Genomic DNA, 19,363 nt, shown 5'->3' with positions numbered 1-19,363 from the left:
TGGTTTCTAATTTAAAGTTTGACATGTTCCCGACGCTATCCTGCACAATTTCCTGCAAATATCCCCACACACACACCCTGATTAAACTTAATTGTATTGATTTTATCTTTTTATTTATCCGGTTGAACTAATTTTCACCCGTTTTTTTGTTTGTTTTTCCCTCCTGCAGGTGCCGTGTATTTGGAGGGAGGTCTGGATGAGTCGCGGAAACTCTTTGGTCGACTACTTTTCAACACTGAGGTAAAAATCAGTTTAAATGTATTTGCATACCACTTTAAAACTCAAGAATGAATCTTTAAGAATAGAAAATGTCAGGAAAAAAGGAGGTGAAGGAACTTTATCTCACCAGTTTGAAAATTAGGTAACATTAGAGTCAGCGTTTCACAAGTAAATATTGATATCAAATGCTCAAAAGAAAAAATGTGGACTTAGACTATAGATATAGATAGAAATAATATATAAAAAGAAACCTCTGTGAAAACAACTAAAACTTTCTAAAATATGGATAAAGGGATCAATAAATAGATGGAAATTCAATACAAGCCAGACTTCTATTGAAGGACTCTGAACAGGAATCACAAGGGACACGGATGTCGTCTGTTATCCCTTTAATGGTTCTTCTGGCCTTTAAAACAACGACAAACTGAATTAAAAGTTAAATATGGCACCATGTAAATAAAAAATAGTAAAAATAATAAAACAAAAGCGGGCCCAGATTGAAACCTTGATGAACTCCACACCTACAACAACAATGGAAGAAAGTGGAAAATACCACAAACAATGTGAAACGGACTAGTTTTTTTATATGTTGTGAGAGTTTTCTTTTTTGGAAGTACAGTGTTAAAAACTGCAAAGTAAAACCACACTTCAGGTCAAAAAGGATTCGAAAAAATGCCCTTGTTTGGTGTGTACAGCGATGACCTTACCTAAACTCTTTGATTTACTTTTTCATCCCTTTTGTTGTTAAAATTCAAGGGGAAACGCTCTCTCTGTGTCGACACCCGGTTTTCCAGTCATACAGACACAACTCTCATTTTGTTCTGAGGGAGAGAGAACTGTAATGTTTTCACCAAATCTCCTTTATTCGTTCAAGCTGGCACACTTTTGTTCACATATTGAGGCCTTTCCTAAAACTCCGTACCTTTAGATCTCACCTAATCTCACTTTATCCTGCAATAAAAAAAAATGTTACGAGCCGAGAATTTTGAGCGGGTGTTGCGACATGCACAGCAGTGGAAAAATATGAAAAATAAGAATTACAACAAAAAAAGAAGATTAGGACAAAGCCATGGCAGCAGAAACATGGTTCTTCATAGATTGTACAAAATGAAGTGGAGGTGTAGAACATTGGTGTTTGAGCGGGGTAACTGCTGTTGTGTAGGTGTGTGTGTGTGTGTGTGTGTGTGTGTGTGTGTGTGTGTGTGTGTGTGTGTGTGTGTGTGTGTGTGTGTGTGTGTGTGTGTGTGTGTGTGTGTGTGTGTGTGTGTGTGTGTGTGTGTGTGTGTGTGCACAAGATCAGCGAGCTTGAACAATTGATGAAGGGATCATTATTTGCGTTTATCGCGGCTGAGGAATGTTATGAATCAATTGACTGTTGGCGGCGGCTCGAGCTTTTGTAGCAGCAGGCCGGGTTATAATTGGCCGTCGAGGGCGGCGTTCTAATATTCAACCAGCTACTCCCACACACTACAGCACACGCGGTGATCGAATTCAAAACATGTTTGATCAGAATCGGTGGTCTTTTGAGGAACCCGGATCAGAGGCCTCGCCACGGACTCTTTGAAAAACATCACACCGCACAAAACAACCTCGGTGGTGTAATTATTAATTAGAAACTCCGGCCTACATTAAAGTTTCATATTACCCTGGTTCAGGATCATTTAAATCTCAATCTCTTTATATTTGCAGTTTTCTTGGACTTTTTTTTTTTTTTTTGCATAGCCAGCAATTGTGTTTTTTAGTGCTGAGTGTGGAAGTTTGTCAGTAGTCCTTGGTTTGTGTTTTACTGTCGCCCTCTGGCCATGACAGCAGTTATCAAATGATTGAGCTGTCATCATGTGGAGGTCTCTCTCGCTCTCTCTCTTTCTTCTTTTTTTTCTCTTTCGTGTAAGGTTGACAGATTCTCATACAAGGAACAACTCTTTAGAGATGATGAACACGTTTCCAAAACTCAAAATGACCTGAGGGCCAATGAGCATCGAGCCTGGCCATGAGGGGGCAGCGCTCATGTGAGGAAAAAATAAAAAATGAACAAAGAAGCTGTTCAGTTGATATCAGCTTAAAATCATAATAATGCAATATTCATGAAGATATTTAGCAGAGTTTCAAAGGTGTTTGATATGCAGTCTTGTATAAAGTACCTAAATGGGATACTTGTGTAAAAAGTACAGGTATCTTACCAGAAAATTACTTTGGTAGAAGTTGAAGTCTCAAAGTATGTCATTTACTGTACTAAAGTATCAAAAGTCATTTGAAAAGCATATAACCCAGCATGAGTGTGCACGGGTGTCTCAGAGCAGATTAGTTTTATTTTTTTAACTTTTAACAACCTGTCTTAATCACTCGGATTCGTTAAGGTGGTTAGTGACACGTTTTTTCTGTGGGGTGACGGCGTCAGAACACCGAGATTTTATCACTTCTATACAGGCTCTTTAAATAAATTCACCCCCCCCCCAAAACATTTCAAAGGTTCTGTAGTGTTAGAGCATGAAAATCAATGAGAAACTACAGATATGGATCAAAACCTGCAGAAACATGCACAGGCAGGTTTGTCTTTTAAAACAGAGAAGAAATCAACAGCATCGAGCACATCAACATCCGCTGGCTACAGAAGATGTGCCTGCTGTTGTTTGTCTCTCTTTGATGGTCTCGCTGATGATCGGACACGGCGTCCAGGTGTTGGTTTCATCACTCACAGACACAACAGATGAGCGGAGAACGAGGCGAGCGCATGATGAAATTTCCAGATTGAGCGTCACTGCGCGATAAGTGTCCAAAGACACGAGGACGAGGAGTATTAGCAGCCTGTTTTCTCAACACAACAAAGCAATTCAAGGCGATGGTACTGCTGTTACGTCTTACAAAAATCAAGTTTGAATTAATTTTACATCACACAGGCTGCATATCGTTGCGGAGTTCCCGAATCGATTAGAAAAGTCGATTCAATTCGATTGATTTGATTCGATTCAGTATGATTCGTTCAGGGATTTTTGTTTCCACACCAATTTTCTTGGTGATGAAAGAGATTTTCACAGGAATAATACATAAAATTATTATACAAATATTGTTATTACAGCTATCGTCACTGTCGTGGTCTTGTGATGAGACCGTCATAGACACTTTGCCGCCTTACCGAAACTGAAATTCGTCCACACGCTGTTTTGCAGACGCTTTTGTTTCGCGATATTCCACTCAATGGACCGTTTCGCTTGTTTCCTCCGTTTCCAGCTAAGAGGGCATTCAAAGTTGATTTAAAGCCCTCTGCTGGACCATGTGGTAATTACACCAGACAGTCTGATGCATTTTAGGCTGTATATTTTCAACTCGTATGAGTTTCAAGATACTTTTTTTCAATTCACCCAGCAAGTTTGAACTAATAAAAGTATTTCTGTTTTAAAAAAAAAAAAATTGACAGCACTAGTAGTGAGTAGGATTCCAAATGGCGCATTAACTTCGGAAAGTGTCTGGAAAATTGGGTTTGCTGTCCACATACGACAAAGGCAGTGGGCGATTGTCTGGATCCGATGCAATCACAACAGCAGGCGATGAAGATGTAAAATATTCAGGAACTGATTGGCGTCTGGCTTGAGCTTGAAGGAGGAAGACACTCGCCCACTCACAATTAACCAGAGGCTTTCCCGCTGTGTTCTCACATGGGTTCAGTACAATTTTTATTGTCTGGAAATCTGTTCCTTGTAAATTTCCAGAGCAACTTTTGCTGGCTAGAGCAGACAATGTCAAATAAAATGTCCCGACTTCAGTGTACGTCTGACATTAGCTGTAGATGACATAATGGTCGATGGTATCAAATAGTAATAATAAAAGCTTTTATGACTAAATCTCGGGATCTTAGATGACTTCGGGAACAAGGACACTCGACCTCAGAGATGCAGACAGAACCAGACTGGACCAGACAGGAGATAAACAGTTCTGCACTTAAGTAATTAGTGAGATCTTAAAATCAATTCTAAATAGAAGGCCGTAAAACCCCCATGGGAGATGTGAGGTCTATATTCTTTCTTCTAATTAAAGGTGCTCCTTGTGTGTTTTGAATGTGCTGCAGAAGTGAGAGCTTTGTAGTGTGAGCAAGAAAACATGGAATTAAATTGGCCCTATATTGCACCAGAAATATAAAAGGACAAATATTAGCTCCTAGCAAATCTACTCTGACACTAGCTTCTGTGTCAGAGTAGCAACTGTGCACAAATCATACATTGTTCATTTAAATAACAAAAGAGAAACATGGGCCCACAATAGAACCTTGATGAACTCCACACCTACGATATCAACATTCCTTTCCATATCGGTTCTTGCCACGTTTATTATTGATCAGAATATGGGAAAATGTTTACAGTAAATCAGGTGTGAAATGGGTTAATGTTTTTCTCATAGATTTAGACACAAACTACGGTGGTTGCCCCCTGATGGCCATTCCAGGGAATACAGGATTCCCTCTCAGGACCTGTTGCCTACATCAAGGCTTTGTCTGCGTTTGGCTGAGATTCCAAAGTAAAGTTTTGCAAACTGAAGTTGAGTCTGGAGGATGGAAATAGTTGTCTAAGAGGAGACAGATGGACACACACAGGTGGTGTGATGGGTGGGTGGGTGCATATGAACTGCAGGTCAGACCAGAGGACGAGACGCTAATCTGAGGTTCTGCAGGCCCTAGTTGTCCATCCTTCCATTACCAGACTAATGAGATGTTGTGGAAAACTGAAGGACAATGCATTTTTCTCCCGGTTTTACCTCTCCTATTGCCCAGTGTGGTCTTCACAAACCTAAGTGATCAATACCTCTTTCTTATCCATTTTCATTCGCTTTCCCTCTCTGACACTTTGGGAATGTCACGATCCTCCATAGATGTTTCACTCCAGTCCTCTGTCAACCTGGGGTCCAAGCTGCAATCTTCTATTGGATAATCAGATCATTCGGTATCACCCAATTTTAAACCATTTATTGCCATTTAGCCATTGCATCCCTATCATTTCATGTATGAGAAGGCAGTATCTCTCGAGTGACCTTGGTTTATTTTATGGAAGTTTTTATCCACATACACCGAGAGCTGCCGTTTGTTTTTGCATATAAACATTTGTAATTATTCCCTTTATTCTTTTTGTCTGTGTGCATGGTGTTGGTGGGGCCTGGTTTGTCTATTACGACGCATCAACTCCGGAGGTAGAATTCAGAATTGACGACTGAAGGCAAAGCGCAGCTGTGTAGTTTCCACGTCAAGACCTCACCCACACAAACAGTAGCCCTCTCCCACTCTGCTCTCTCTGTTATTCCCTAATTGGTATGGCATTCATGACTGGAGTGCAACAGATTTTTTTTTTTTATTATTATTTCCATCCCCTTGTTTTTCTCTCAACACATCACCTTTGCTGGCACCGGTTCCCCAAACAATGGGGCCCTCGTCGATGATGGAATCTAGCTTCTTTGCACACACACACACACAGGCCCGGAGTAGACAGCAGATCCTAATTTGCTAATGACGTTACTGTGTGGGGTTTTAAAGCCGCCTCTCCTTCAGGGGGAGCTGCTCAATTGCTCCCAACCTGGACGCGATAGCAGATCGCTGTTGCTGCCACCGTCGCGTCCTGAGGGGAGTGTCTCTTGCGAGGAGCAATCGCGATAATGGCAACGACGCGCTCACCAGTCGCCCATCGGCTAATCTGTTTGGGTTTTTTATTAACACCACCTCACAAACGCCCAGTCTGAGGAAGGTTGCCGTGACAACTGAGAAATGGGTCACCATGGCAGTGCAATAGGCGTTTCTGGTGTCGTGTGGCGCCATAGCCAGCTACCTCCCACTGCTCTGTGTGCGGTGCCAAGACGGGTTTAATGGCATCTCGCTTTCAGCTGACTCAAGCTGAGTTGGTTGACGAGGCCAAAAACAGATTTTAGCCACTAACAAAAGGCTCACCGTCTAATATCTACATCCACTTTAGTGTAGGCTTTCATCAAATATGTTTGAGACAACCGTTCAGTCTCCTGCACCAAAGTCCATAGAAAAAATCATAGATTTAACTCGCATGACACAGGAGCTGTTGCTTAACTGCTGCTTTACTTTGGAAAGTTTGTTTTAACTTGGGATTATCTAAATAGATGTAGCTCACTGAAGTCACACTATGCCACTTTTGAACTTGGTGAAGGAGGCAGAATTGGATCAGCAACTCCTGAGTGCTGTTATGGTAAAATCGCTGATTTTCTCTATGGGCTTTGGTACAGGAGACGGGGACGGGTTTCAAGGCGACACAGATTTAAGTTCCCCCGTCGGTTAACAACACATCATTGTTAAACTCATCAAGTGAGCTGTGTAAGTTGGTAAAATAAGCAATTCCAGCCATGTTTTCAGTGACCATGTACTTTTTTGCGAACCTCATACAAACTGACTTCAAACACCCTGAACTGTCACTTTCATTTTAAAGCAAAGGCCCTGGTGTGTGTTACCAAACTGCATAACCAGCTTATAAACTACAGAAAATAATTATGACTTTATTTTATTTTAGCCTCTCAAAACATCTGTAGACTGCGCTCGACATACATGTTCCTATATCTATATCCTATGAGACAAGATATGATCTCAGTTTTTCGATATTGTCATATCACTATGACTTTTCCTGGTTTTAAAGGCTGTTGCGTTGCTAAACATATTTTTTATGGTGAATTAAGTGTTGAAGTACACTAAATATGATGTAGATTATTTTCAAGTCTATTTATTTGTGTTCTAGCAGAATTTGACCACGTTTAAAATCGATTTCTGATTGTTAATGTGAAATTAACGGTAATTTATGCATTTTGATCTTGTGGTTCTTGTTTGCGTCTTAAGAAGTGTTGTTTGCTAATAATAACACATTTAATTCTCGGAGTGTGAGTGTACACCCTGCTCTGGTCAGCCCTTGGTTAGGTAATATCATGCAGGAGGAAATCATCAGCCTTTATAGAAGCAGGAACTGTAAACGCAGAGCTCTAAAACCTCCACCATAACATGCGTCAACACTAGTTTTCCCACATTTGGAAGATCACCTTCACTCTCCATTGATGGACACCCACGTTTTTTTTTTTTTGGAGGTACGACCGCTTTTATGTTGGTATCGATCAGCGGCGCCATCTCTTCATCGATCTCCCCGCTGCACAACTACGTTTGATGGATTGATTGGCAGCCCTGTGGCTAGAGACCAATTTGTCAGGGAGCAGTGGACCTTGTCAGAGAAGAGCACCATTATGTCCCAATCATAGACGGCCAACAGTCCCAGGAGTGTGTGTGGGGTGTATGTGGGGTGTGTGTGGGCTGAGGGAATAAAGGTGATGTCTTCTCACGGATGACTTGTCCGCTCTGGAGTATCTGCAGGACCGAATGCCGCTCCGATTGAAATCCACCTTTTAAAACTGTTTTCTCTTCTTATTATGAGTGGGTCGCTGACACTCAAATAAACATGTTTGCGTATGTTATTTTCATTTCTCCCTCCGTCTTCTTCTCTGTTTGTACCACAAGGGCTTCGTTCTCCAAATGGCTGTGATTCAATTCAACTGCTGCACATGATGATTTGTGCCCCGAGTAATTATACCTTCCTCGTGCTGCTGAGAGGCAGAGTATGGGGAGAGAAAGGAGAAAAAAAAGAAAGAAAAAGTCTGTTGTTATTCTTAAATCCCCTCTCGATGCTGGCTTAATCATTGTCTGCCTTGTCTTTGGAATGGCTGTAATTGAAACATTAGCTGTTCGACTCTATATACAGCATGTGGGCGGATCGCGTGCGCCCTGTGGATAGATTTTAATCACGAGGCGAGGCAACTTGTGTGCACTTCACATCCCTCTGTCTTTGTTTTAGTCCTCTCGTCTCCCATCCTTTCATACTTGTTTTCCGTTTGCCTGAATGTGCGACAAATTGTGTTGCGGATGCAGCGCTTTGGCGTTTTATTTTGCGGCAGATTGTGAGCGAGTGCTGTCGACTTTTCTTCAAGTGATGCCCCGCCCCGGCAACCTAGAATTATGGGTCTACTCGAATACAAAGAGTGTTACAGTTATTCTACCTCCAAATTGGAAAATAGCCAAGTTAAAATGTTGATACTGCCTTTAACTTATTGTTTTTTTGTCTGGATTATTAGCTTTTCTTTCGCTGATATCCAATCCAGTGATTTTTGACAAATATTAGACCGATACTGGGTATCATATTGGCTCATTCTTATTGTAATCGACTATTTCTCTTTTTTTTTAATAAGTTTTCACATTCTTCTGCTTCTTAAATGTGAATATTTTCTAAATTCTGGTCCATGTAACAAAGAAATGGTTAAAAACTGAATCATTTTGGTTTGTGGACAAAAAAAAGACGTCATTATTTCCAGGTTTGGGAGACATTTTCTTGGATTAATCCAGAAAAGAAAATAACCACTATTTAGATCTGTGTGGTGGACCATATACAGTATGTGGATAGCGCTGAAGAACCCGCGTTGTATGCGCACAGTCGTGCTCCACGTTCACTTTGACACCTGCGCTGAACTCGAGCTGAAAACAAGACGAGGAACCATGAGAGGGAAGCGTTTGCTCAAAACCCATCGACCACTTTCATGAATTTTTCATCGGCTGCTCAGAGCGACGGGGGTAAACTCGCCACTCGGGCGGGTCGAGGAGGACGCGAGGCACACTTTGTTTTTTCTTTTCTTTCTTTTTTTTGATGCCGCTGACCGCACACGGCCCCCCCAACAGGCCAGAGCCAACACTTTAACGGATTATCTCCTTGAACCCGTCTTTAAACACCTGAGTGATTCTGTACTTTACAGACCCGCGTGGCACCACAATGACTCAAGCCACATTAGACCACGGGCCCAAAAACCAAGCCACCTCTGACTGTTGTCGTCCCTGGCAACAGCTTTAGAGCCAACCGCTCTATGTGTGTGTGTATGTGGTCTTGTGTGTTACTCCAGAGCAGGGCTGAGGAAACATGCTTGATTTTGCACATATTTTCTCTCTCTCTCTGTGTGTGTGTGTGTGTGTGTGTCTCCAGAGACGACACACCTCTGAAAGCCAGATCCCACAACCTCTCCTCCGCCCCCGCCCCCACCATCACTCCCCAGTGGGTGGTCGATACACAGACCTGTGGCTCTGAAAATGAGATGCCGACTCATTTGCTGTTATTTCGCCGCTTCCCACTGGAGCTGCTGATGGCACCTTTGAGTACCCGGAGTACGAGAGTGGCCCCCGACACAAGCGCCATCAATGGCACATCAACACCTCGTCTCGTTGTTTTTTTTTATTATTATTATTATTTTTATAGTTTTTTCCCTCTTTTTTTTTTTTTGGCTGCAATAGAATAAAAAAAAAAATCACACATTTTTATTTCCTAATGTTGAAAAACAGACACTTCGCTGTGAATTTGGTGAACAGCAGGTTGTGTAGGCCGAGAAGCGAAGTCTCACGGGGCTTTTTGAAAGGAGCAAGTTTTTGAGCTGCAATCATCTGGGTTAAATAAAGCAGTGCATATTTGTGATGTAACTCTTCACGCCGAGTGCCAGTCGAGCGTTTACTGTTTAAAACACGACGGCACATGTTGCTGCGTTCCGTTTGCCCCCCTGACCTCACATAAGAGCTGCAACTAACGATTATTTTCTCGACGAGTCGTTTGGTCCATAAAATGTCAGAAAATGTGCAGAAACGTTGATCAGTGTTTGTCAAACCTGGAAATGACGATGTTCTCTCATGTGTTGTTTTGTCCACAAACCAAAATGATTCAGTTTTAGTGATTTCTTTGTTATGTGGAGCAAAGAAACAAAGAAAATATTCACATTTAAGAAGCTAAAACAATCAGAAATCTTGTTCTAATCATGAAGAAAGCTTCAAACCGCTGATTCATTATCAAAAAAGTTACTACGATTAATTTAGTAATCGATTAATGATCGATTCGTTGTTTCAGCTCTACCTCACATGTCCTACGATTGTCATAAAAACACGACTATACTTTCTTACCGTGGATAGCACTTCTGTGGTATTTGTTTCACAGTAAATCAATCAGTCGTCCCCACACACTACTGTTTAGCATTTAAATGTAGACGTGTTGCTACACTAGCTTGTTTTTTGCTCTTGTCACGATATGAAACTGTGACTTGGCTCACGTTGGTTTAAACCAGGATTGAGAGTCTTGTCGTCGTGTGAAGTTGCCACACTCGATATGACTCTCACGTTGATATTAAGTGACTTTATATAAAAAAAATGTGAACGTTTGCTCACACACAGATCTCTCTCTTTTTTTTGTTGCTTTTAATTGTCTTTCAGCGTGTTCTCATGTGTTGCGACAGCAGAGACGCTGGCTCTCACTCCCCTTCATTAAACAGCAGCAGCAGCAGCAGCAGGCGGCAAAAAAGAATAAATCCCCTGTACACTCCCCGCTCAGCGGCGAGACAAAGTTAGAAACACGCCTGGTGGCGAGAGCTAAAAGCTGCTGAGCAGCCAGAGATTTCCACCAGGAATTGGTGCAAAGCAAAAACTCTGCTTTATTGAACAATAAATCCAAATAAATGCTGATGCTAATCCATGTCTGAGGGATGTTTCGCTAAACACTTTCCTAATTATTCACTAGTATAAGGTGGTAATATATGGCTGTTTACATGAGCACAGTTGATTTTCCACTCACATGGATTGAAAATGAGACAAAAATCTCTGAATCTTCTGAATGTTTTGGGTTTATTGCATTTTTTTTTTATCTTATGTAACACAAAGAAAACCAGTAAGAATGAGGTGGAAGAAGTAAAGAGTAAGAGAATTAAGCAAAAGACTGACGCAGTATGAGGTCCATATTAACGAGGATTACAATATTGCAAGAAGAAAGGCTGACTATTCATACGGTTTACCACTTTATTCTCATAATACTATGACTTTATTCTCATAATATCACAACTTTATTCTCATAATATCACAACTTTATTCTAAAAATATTACGACCTTATTCTCAAAATATCACGACTTTTCTCTCATCGTGTTAAGTTGATTTTATTCTCATAATATCACAACCTTATTCCCATAATATCACAGCTTTATTCTCATAATATTACAGCTTTATTCCCAAAGGAAAACATGTCTTCAGTTTGGCCTTGACGTCTCTTCATCTCTCTCTCCTCCTCTTCTTCCTCTCTTCACAGAATCTACAGGAGGTCTGGCTCAACTTCCCACCACACCCCCTGCAGGTCAGTGGAGATATATGTTTTTTATTATTGATGTTTATTTTGGCGAGGTGCCTCTCATTAAAGCTCACCTCACCCCCAAGACACAAACCTGTTCTGCCATCTTTGAAGTTCTCTGGCTTGAATGTATGTTGTTGTCCTTTCTTCTTCTTCTCTCGTGTGTGTGTGCACGTGTGCGTGTGTGTGTGTGTGTGTGCACGTGTGTGTGTGTGTGTGTGTGCACGTGTGTGTGTGTGTTGCTAACAGAGGTGAGCATGCTGTTAGTTTTCTGGCCCGCGGCTGACTCAGAGCTTTATAGCTGTCACAGCCCTGCACTGGTCTCTGTTGTTCTGCTCCCTTGTCTCACTGCTCTCCATTTTAGTTCAGACCCAAATCCTCTTTTCTTTTCTTTTCATTCATTCATTCACTCTCTCTCTCTATATTCGTCCTCTTCCTTTTCTCTCTGCCCTTCTCCATCATCCTCTCTCTCTGTCTCTGTCTCGGCGTCCTTCGCTTCCTTGCTCAGATCGGCTCAGAAACACTGAACATGTCAACAGTGTTTGTTTGAAATTAGGATTTGGAAGAAGAGATCAAAGATGCCGTAACAGGATTACAGTCCCGAATCACATGATTCCTCCAGGGAGCGTCAGACATCCTTCGCTTCTCTCTGATGTGTGTGTGTGTGAGGACACAGTGTGTGTCGTCTTTTAACCACTTAATTCCCTCCGTCTTCTTGCGTCTGTCATCTTTGGACACTTTTTCATGTTTTGGCCCAAAATAACATTGTGTTTCAGTTTACGTAAACAACGCTGTGTCTTTATCAGTGTGTAATGTAATCTTACTGCTTACAACGGTTCCCAAAGACGGGATCGGGACCCACAGATGGGTCAAGGTAGATTTTTTTCTGGGCCCACAGACAAATAAGCTGATTTTTTGTGTGTTCCTTTTTTAAAAATATTTCCAAGCCATAGATCGCAAAGTAAGGAATACATCTGCTGACTCAGCTGTTAGCTTCACCTGAGCTAACAGCTCACAGTCACGTAAAAAACTATTGTGGTCGATAGTCCTGGGGTTTGGTTTCTGAAATAGTTAATTCAACAACCGTGAAACAAGTGTCACTTAAATTATCTTTCCAGGGTTCCTACGGGTCCTTGAAGTCCTTGAAAGTTTGTGAATTTGGAAAAAAAAAAACATTTAAAGCCCATGGATGAAGACTCTTACAAGGTGCCCTCCACATCTTAAGCTGTGTCCCTATATTTCAGTCTTTGAATTTGAGGGAATTGGTCCTGGAAAGTCCTTAAAAATTCCTTGAATTTGATATCAACCAAGGTGTGGGAACTCTGTCTCTTGGTCCTAGATCATTTTTGACCTTAATTTCGTACTGTATTGTCTCACGAGCTAGCTGGACAAGCAACGAGTCTGACAAACCTTACATGTATAAAGACTGTTCTGATAAATGGAAGTCAGGTGAAACAAGGTGGAAACACAAACGTCTCTCGGGCTGCCCATTGTTGGCTATTGTTAGCAATATCAGTACATTTTTGGTACTGGAAAGTCCTTGAAAAGTCCTTGAATTTGATCTCAATCAAGGTGTGGGAACCCTGAAAACAATAACTCTGAATCCTTGTTCGTCAACCATCAAAATCAAAATATAATAGTAATTTCTTCTTTGGGCCTAAGAGGCTCATACAAGTTGTGCTCCCATCTTAAGCTGTGTCAGCACATGCAGTCCTTGAATTTGAGGTAATTGATCCTGGAAAGTCCTTGAATTTGATGCCAACCACCAACCTTTCTGATGCTGGGATGAAACCTCACCTCAACCGTGTCCATACGTCTAAATGCACAGAGTTGCGGCCGTGTAAATTGGCTAATTAGACATCCACGTTAGCATGCAGTTGAACAGGTTGTTGTGGATGTTTTCGTCTCTCTCATCAGTTCTCAGAATAAACTCATCACATCCAGCAGGCTGTTTTTTCCCCCCGCCGAGTCTCATAGCGGTCAGGAGCGCTGCCCCGGGGTCAGACCTGCCGCCGCTGTGCGGGGCGACCAGAACCTCCGCGGCGCGCCGCACGAGTAGTGATTAGCCGCTTCAGAGACGCCGCCTCATTATCACTCAGCGCTGGTCGTGGCTGAGGTTTCCTCCGGGTGGTCGCTCTGCCAGTGGGGTAATGCCTGTTAAATCGTGCCAGCCTCTCTGAAGCTCGATAGCATCTTGACCTTTTTGGCTTGAGTTGATAGAATTGAAACCGATTCACACAAAGAGGAAGAAGAAGAAAAACATCTTTCCTATTACCCATTATTTTATTTATTTGTTTGGTAACTCATGAAAGCCCAGAGGAGTATATTTAGATGAGAATATTCCGCCCAAATTCATAAGAAGGTGTTTTCTCCTTCCGCTCACCGACACGAGGAGGATGAAACAAGAGGCGAAAGAGACGGCGTCTTAATGAGGTTTTGAGAGGACGGGCGATGGCAGCTCGCCACGGCGTGGGTAATTATGCGTACGCGCGTCTTTGGCATACACGCATACATTAGCCTCGACACCGACGTGCCCCACAGAGCGCGCTGGTACGCTCAGCGGCTGACAGGCGCGTCTTTATGGCTTCCGAGTTTTCGCTCGATTCGCACCAGAGCCTCGTTTCTGCCTCTCCCCTCCACGATCATTTATCAGAACGTCATTTACACCAGATTTGGATTTCAAAAATTCTCCTTTGGTTTATCAGAGAAGATAAACGACTGCTTGGGTCCCCTCCTCCTCCCCTCTCCCTTTTTTGAGGCCTTGAAAGACCTCGACTGTGATTCTGCTTTCTATCTGGACTGAGCTGAAAGTGAAGCTTTTGAAGCCATTTCAAAAGTGTTTTTTTTTTCTCCCTTCCCTCCCTCCTCTCCTCACTCCGTTTGAAGCCTTGCTGTCGGCCATTCACCCCCCCACCCACCCCCCGAAGGACAGCTCACGCCTGCGAGAGCTGAACTCGTCAGATGTCATTAGCCGTGATGCCTGACATTTAAATGCCTTTCGTTAATTAACAGAAGGAGGGAAAATAAATGGAATGTTTCTCATTGGAAGATGTAGCCATGACATTACAGGCAGCACTCCAATTAAAGGAGCGCCATTTTAAAAATACATCTTCTGCTAAGTGCGTGGCAGTGGCTTGACACCAGTCCTGGACTCTGAGAAGAACAAGGCTGTTTACTTTCTCAATAAAAAACACGAGGAAGACGACGCTGCTACGCTCGCCTTTAAATATCCACATGAACCTACAGCGTATGTTTCTCTTCCTCTTTGGGAAAAAGACGTGTTGGTCAAGCTTTTACCACACAGAGACCAATTAGATGTTTCCAGCTGCCTAATTAATGCACTCTGAAGGATTTGTCTTTATTTAACAAACACTGGTGCCCGTATTTTCTCAGCATATCAGTCCGCTCTCTTAATGAGCTACGGCCGGCCCCACCTTTTGAACTCGCCGAGCCCTCCTTGGAGTTGATGTTTTAAAGTGCGTTCCACACTCATCAAAGTCACGAGGTTCAAGAGTTTCGGATGTGACGCGGCGTGAGAGAACGAGGGCGAGTCTCCAGTTTCAGGGAGGGATGGAAACAGGCGATGGCCGCTTGACTCCAGACTTTAACGACACAGAATTTTCCGTCTGCTGCAGATCAAGCCGGTTTGTTTTGAGGTGAAACTAAACACACACTCACTAAACAGAACCCTGAGCAGAGCACGCTCCACAGAAGCAGCTTCATCCATTCAGAGGGTTTATTTGTGTTTGGGGTCAAGTTTCTAAGATGTAACCGTGCTGCGAGTGTTAAGTTATAAATATAAATAAGCTCCACTTTCAATTTTTTACTAAATATAATCAATCAATGAGTGAGTTTGTTTCACTTCTCGACCCCCGAGTCACGACACCAACTCTGATTCACAGTCATTTTCATGGAAACCAAACAAAATCTTATGACTTGAAGTATGAATGAACACCTGGACAAAAAAATACCGCTATCGATATTTAAATTAAGTTTATTGTGTTTTAGTTTCTCCTCACTTTGTTTAACTAAAGCGGGGAATCAGAAAACACTTGGGCAATCTGCATTAGCCGATAATTATAGTTTATAGTTTTCATCTAAAAGTTTATTTTTTTCAGATTATTATTTTGTATTTGAATTAAATTGTGTATAACAACACTACAGTGCAGGCTTAAAACACTGAGAAGCATTTTCTTTGTATTATAAGTTATCAGTAAACAGTTTTATTAGATGTCAGGGAAAAAAGGAAATTGGACTACTATTCATTAACTTAAAATGTTGACTTCTGAAAGCTTACCGATCATAAATGAGCTCAACTCATCAGTCCAAAAATGCACTAATCTGGATTTATCCATGTTTTTTCTTCTCTTTCCGTGTTCTGTCTTCTAGGATTATTCTAGGATTAAAACCCAAAACCAGACTTTGACAAAATTTCACCGGACTATCGTGTGTGTATATGCATTTTAAGAGTCTGGTTTTAGTCGGACTAATGCAATAATGAGATTTTGGTGACGTCACGTAAAATCTAATCTGGTTATCTGGTGAAACGGGAAGGACCACACCATGAATGCAGACTTGGACCACAGCATACATGAGTGTCTAAAACCTGGTTGACCCTCTCTTCCAGGTCCAGGAGCCTCAGACGGACCGGCAGCTGATCGAGACGTCGCCCGTCCTCCAGAAACTGACCACCTTCGAGACGTCCATCGGCGTCTTCTTCACGCACGTGCGTCTCCTCGCCAGAGCGTTCACCCTGAGGACTGTGGGCTTCAACCACCTCACCCTGTAAGTGCAGTCACAGTTTCTCTCTCTCTCTTTGTTTTTTTTCTTACATCCAATAAAAATGCAAAAACGAGACACGGATGTTGGCCGGATGTAATTTGCGAGGAAGCTGAAGCAGAAAGTAGCCAGACTTTGTTCGCTGCTCCCCGTAGAGGTTGATGAGAACACGGTGCGTTATAATACGATCGGAGATTCTGGGAGTTTTATCAGTCAGCGTTTAAATTTCTTCATGAAATGTTTCAGCCTCTGGCTCTTGTTGTTTTTTTTTTTCGTCATATTTTTACCCTCCTGCAGCTTCTGCAGTCACCAAACCTTCCCGTATGACGGGAAGTGACTGGAATGTCATGTTTAAATCATCCCTGTGTCTAATCCCGGGGTTTCACAGCTGAGACGAAGAGAAAAGATAGAAAGGGAGGCAGAATCCCGCGGGACACTGAAGTCTCCATATCTGAAGTCTGTTTGTACCTGAGAGGTCGTAACCCCGGCCCCTCATGGGAAATTGAGATTTGATTCACTGGGTTGTCCAGAGAGGAATGTTTTAAAATTTTATTCATCTCTTCTTTTTTTTTGACAGTCATTTTTTTTTCCCTCCTCGCTCCTCCTGTGAATTCTGACCATATTTAAAGGTCCATTTCATATAAAATGTATAAGGTTACACCTGCAAATTTGCCTTTTAGCTTGATAGCCTTTTATTTTATGCTAGTTTGTTTTAAAGGCTGTTGACACACTTTATATATACAGATTAAAGAAAACTTTTTATATTTTTATATTACAAAAAGGTTATTTGTATAGCACAATTCATACTCGGGGCAATTCAAAGTGCTGAGATAATCATAGATTTTATTGTTTCTAACGCACACATCCTGAAATATTCTTAATTTAACATTAAAAAATAAAGTAATAATATAAAGTATATAAAGGCAATAAAGTAAAGCAGGTGTCGTCTGAAATGTAGTACAGGTCATAAACAGTAGATTATATTTCACTTTAGAGCGTATTTACAGTCACTCACGCCTGTGTTCAGCTTTATATCCACATATATCGACTAATATAGACGGATAATGTTCTTTATAAGCCGTATATATAACATATAGTGATATCGAATGATATAAAAAAGTATTAATGTCTTCCTGTGTGTTTTTAGTTAGAGTTTTGAAGAGAAAGTCAACAGTAGATGCATCGTTTGACATTGCTGGCTTTAAAGTGTGTATACGTTATGTATATGATAGGAGATATGAGTTTTGTTTTCGCTCTGCTTTTCTCTTTTAATGAACCATCACACAGTGATGCTGTGATACTGTAAACATCCTCCTCCTCCTCTCATGCCATGACATTTGTTCGATATCCAGTAAACTTGGAAAGTTCTACAAAGAGGACTTTAAATTGATCGGAGGGGGGAGAGAACAGAGGGTTTTCGTCTTCTTACAAACACGTCGTCGTCACTGCCGTCCGTCCGTCCGTCGTCGCTGACCGAGCGGGCAGCGCCACGGCCGCCACTTGGAAACGAAAGCCTGTTTTTTTTTTTCATCTGAAAAAATGTTTGCCGCTAATGAGGCTGTTCAGTCCAATTTGAGGTGTTTGTGACTCTGAGAATGAAGAGGATTATTTGCGCGGCGGAAAAAGCTTAACTCACTTCTGAGCTCCACCACAACGCAGCACTGTAGCCAGTTTGACAGCTAAAGCAAATTAGTCCTGGCAGCACACCTCTGATATCTTATTGGCAGGCTGCACTCTGTAATTGCTTGCTTAGTTTCGCCACGAGGACATTGCTTTGTGCGTTTGTGTGTTTGCGTGGCTGTGTGTATGATGTTCACACACACATAGTGCACTGCTGTGTGTGTGGATGCATCACTTAAATGTCAAACCTCTCCTCGCGAAATGGACTACAGGTGCAGAGGTTCATCTCCCACTGAGCTTCACTTTGACCAGTTTCTAACTCAAGGTCGATTCTGAAGATTTTTTCTAACTTCGATCACAACATTTAAGCCACTTATTGGTTTAAATGTTGACTTAACCTTGTACATGGACAATAACCTTGTAGTTATTCTGCTCACATTGATCAAAAAAAGACAAATTCAATTGATCTTTTGTTGACTGATTTCCAAAAACTGACAGTAAACTGAAAATCAAACCCTAAAATGGATATTTTTACTGCAGTGACTGCATTTAATCGATGAATCAAGAATATAATAGACCAATCAGTCCATCATGAAAATATTATTAGTTGTAACCCTAAAGCTAATGTGCTTAGTGCAATAATGAGCCATCGTAACACAAAAAAATACAAAAGAAAATGTAAGAAAGGGAAGAAATGAAAAATAGTTTGAACTAAAAATATGAATTATTAAAGTAACAGTGCAGTGTGAACAAAGAGTAATTATCTGATCTAAAACTGGAACACATTCATTTCATTCTCTCTGCCGCTTAATATTACAACATTAAAACCCTGTTAAATTCAAAATATACAGGCTAGAGGCGCCTGAGATCATCTGATGGATTTATCACATGATCCAGCTGCTGCTTTGCACCTCCTTATGGTGCTTTTAAACTGTACAGCTGTGAAACTTGGGATTAAAGTGTTTTTTTGTTGGTGAAAACATCCTGAATCCTTGTAAACATAACACCATAACAGTAGTTCAAATAAAAACACACTTTTCAAGGTAATTTGTGTTCATTGGCTCATAACGGCCATGGCCACGTTGACCTAAATTAAGTCGACCCGAGTAAAAGTCCGAGCCGAGCAACGGTTGCCCAGAAGGACCAAAGGTCAAACCAAAGTAGGTCCTGTTGTCGTGATGGAGAGAAGAGCGAGGTCACGTAAACGGAGAGAAAAAGGTCAGATTGTGAGGAAGGCAGCAGATGAGGAGACAGGAGCCCGTTTGACCTTTTGGCCTGGAACACTTTCTGCAGAAGTAGAGGACAAAGTGTCCTAGAAGAGGACAGAACGATGAGAAAGGGGGTGGGAGTTGACCCTGGAAAGAGGCTGGAGAAAAGTGGAGGCTTCCATCAGCTGGACAAATGGAGAGTCATGGCCCTCAGGCTCCGGCCTTCATTTCTCCTTCTCACAGCAAAATAATATAAAAGAAAACAATATTTCTCTTCACTGTTAGATAGAAACACTCCATCTGGCTCTTTTGTGCTTGTTTGTTTCAATGAAGCATAATGTTTAAGTTCTTTACTTCTCAAATATGAA

The 19,363-nt window shown here is 41.7% G+C and overlaps 1 protein-coding gene across 1 annotated transcript in view; it reads left to right on the top strand.

The window, feature by feature from the left end:
* drosha (drosha ribonuclease III) overlaps positions 1-19,363 on the top strand; it is a gene marked incomplete at both ends in the record, with an annotated part of 96,390 nt that overhangs the window by 50,730 nt on the left and 26,297 nt on the right. The window contains 3 exons of the mRNA XM_083901759.1: positions 170-240; positions 11,350-11,394; positions 16,016-16,173. Of these exons, the coding sequence (XP_083757885.1) occupies positions 170-240; positions 11,350-11,394; positions 16,016-16,173 (274 nt within the window). The remainder of the gene's footprint in view (positions 1-169; positions 241-11,349; positions 11,395-16,015; positions 16,174-19,363) is intronic.

This window comes from Microchirus variegatus (genome assembly GCF_963457635.1).
Source record: "Microchirus variegatus genome assembly, chromosome: 15".
In the NCBI taxonomy this organism is placed as follows: Eukaryota; Metazoa; Chordata; class Actinopteri; order Pleuronectiformes; family Soleidae; genus Microchirus; species Microchirus variegatus.
This window is presented reverse-complemented; position numbering and strand designations above follow the sequence as displayed.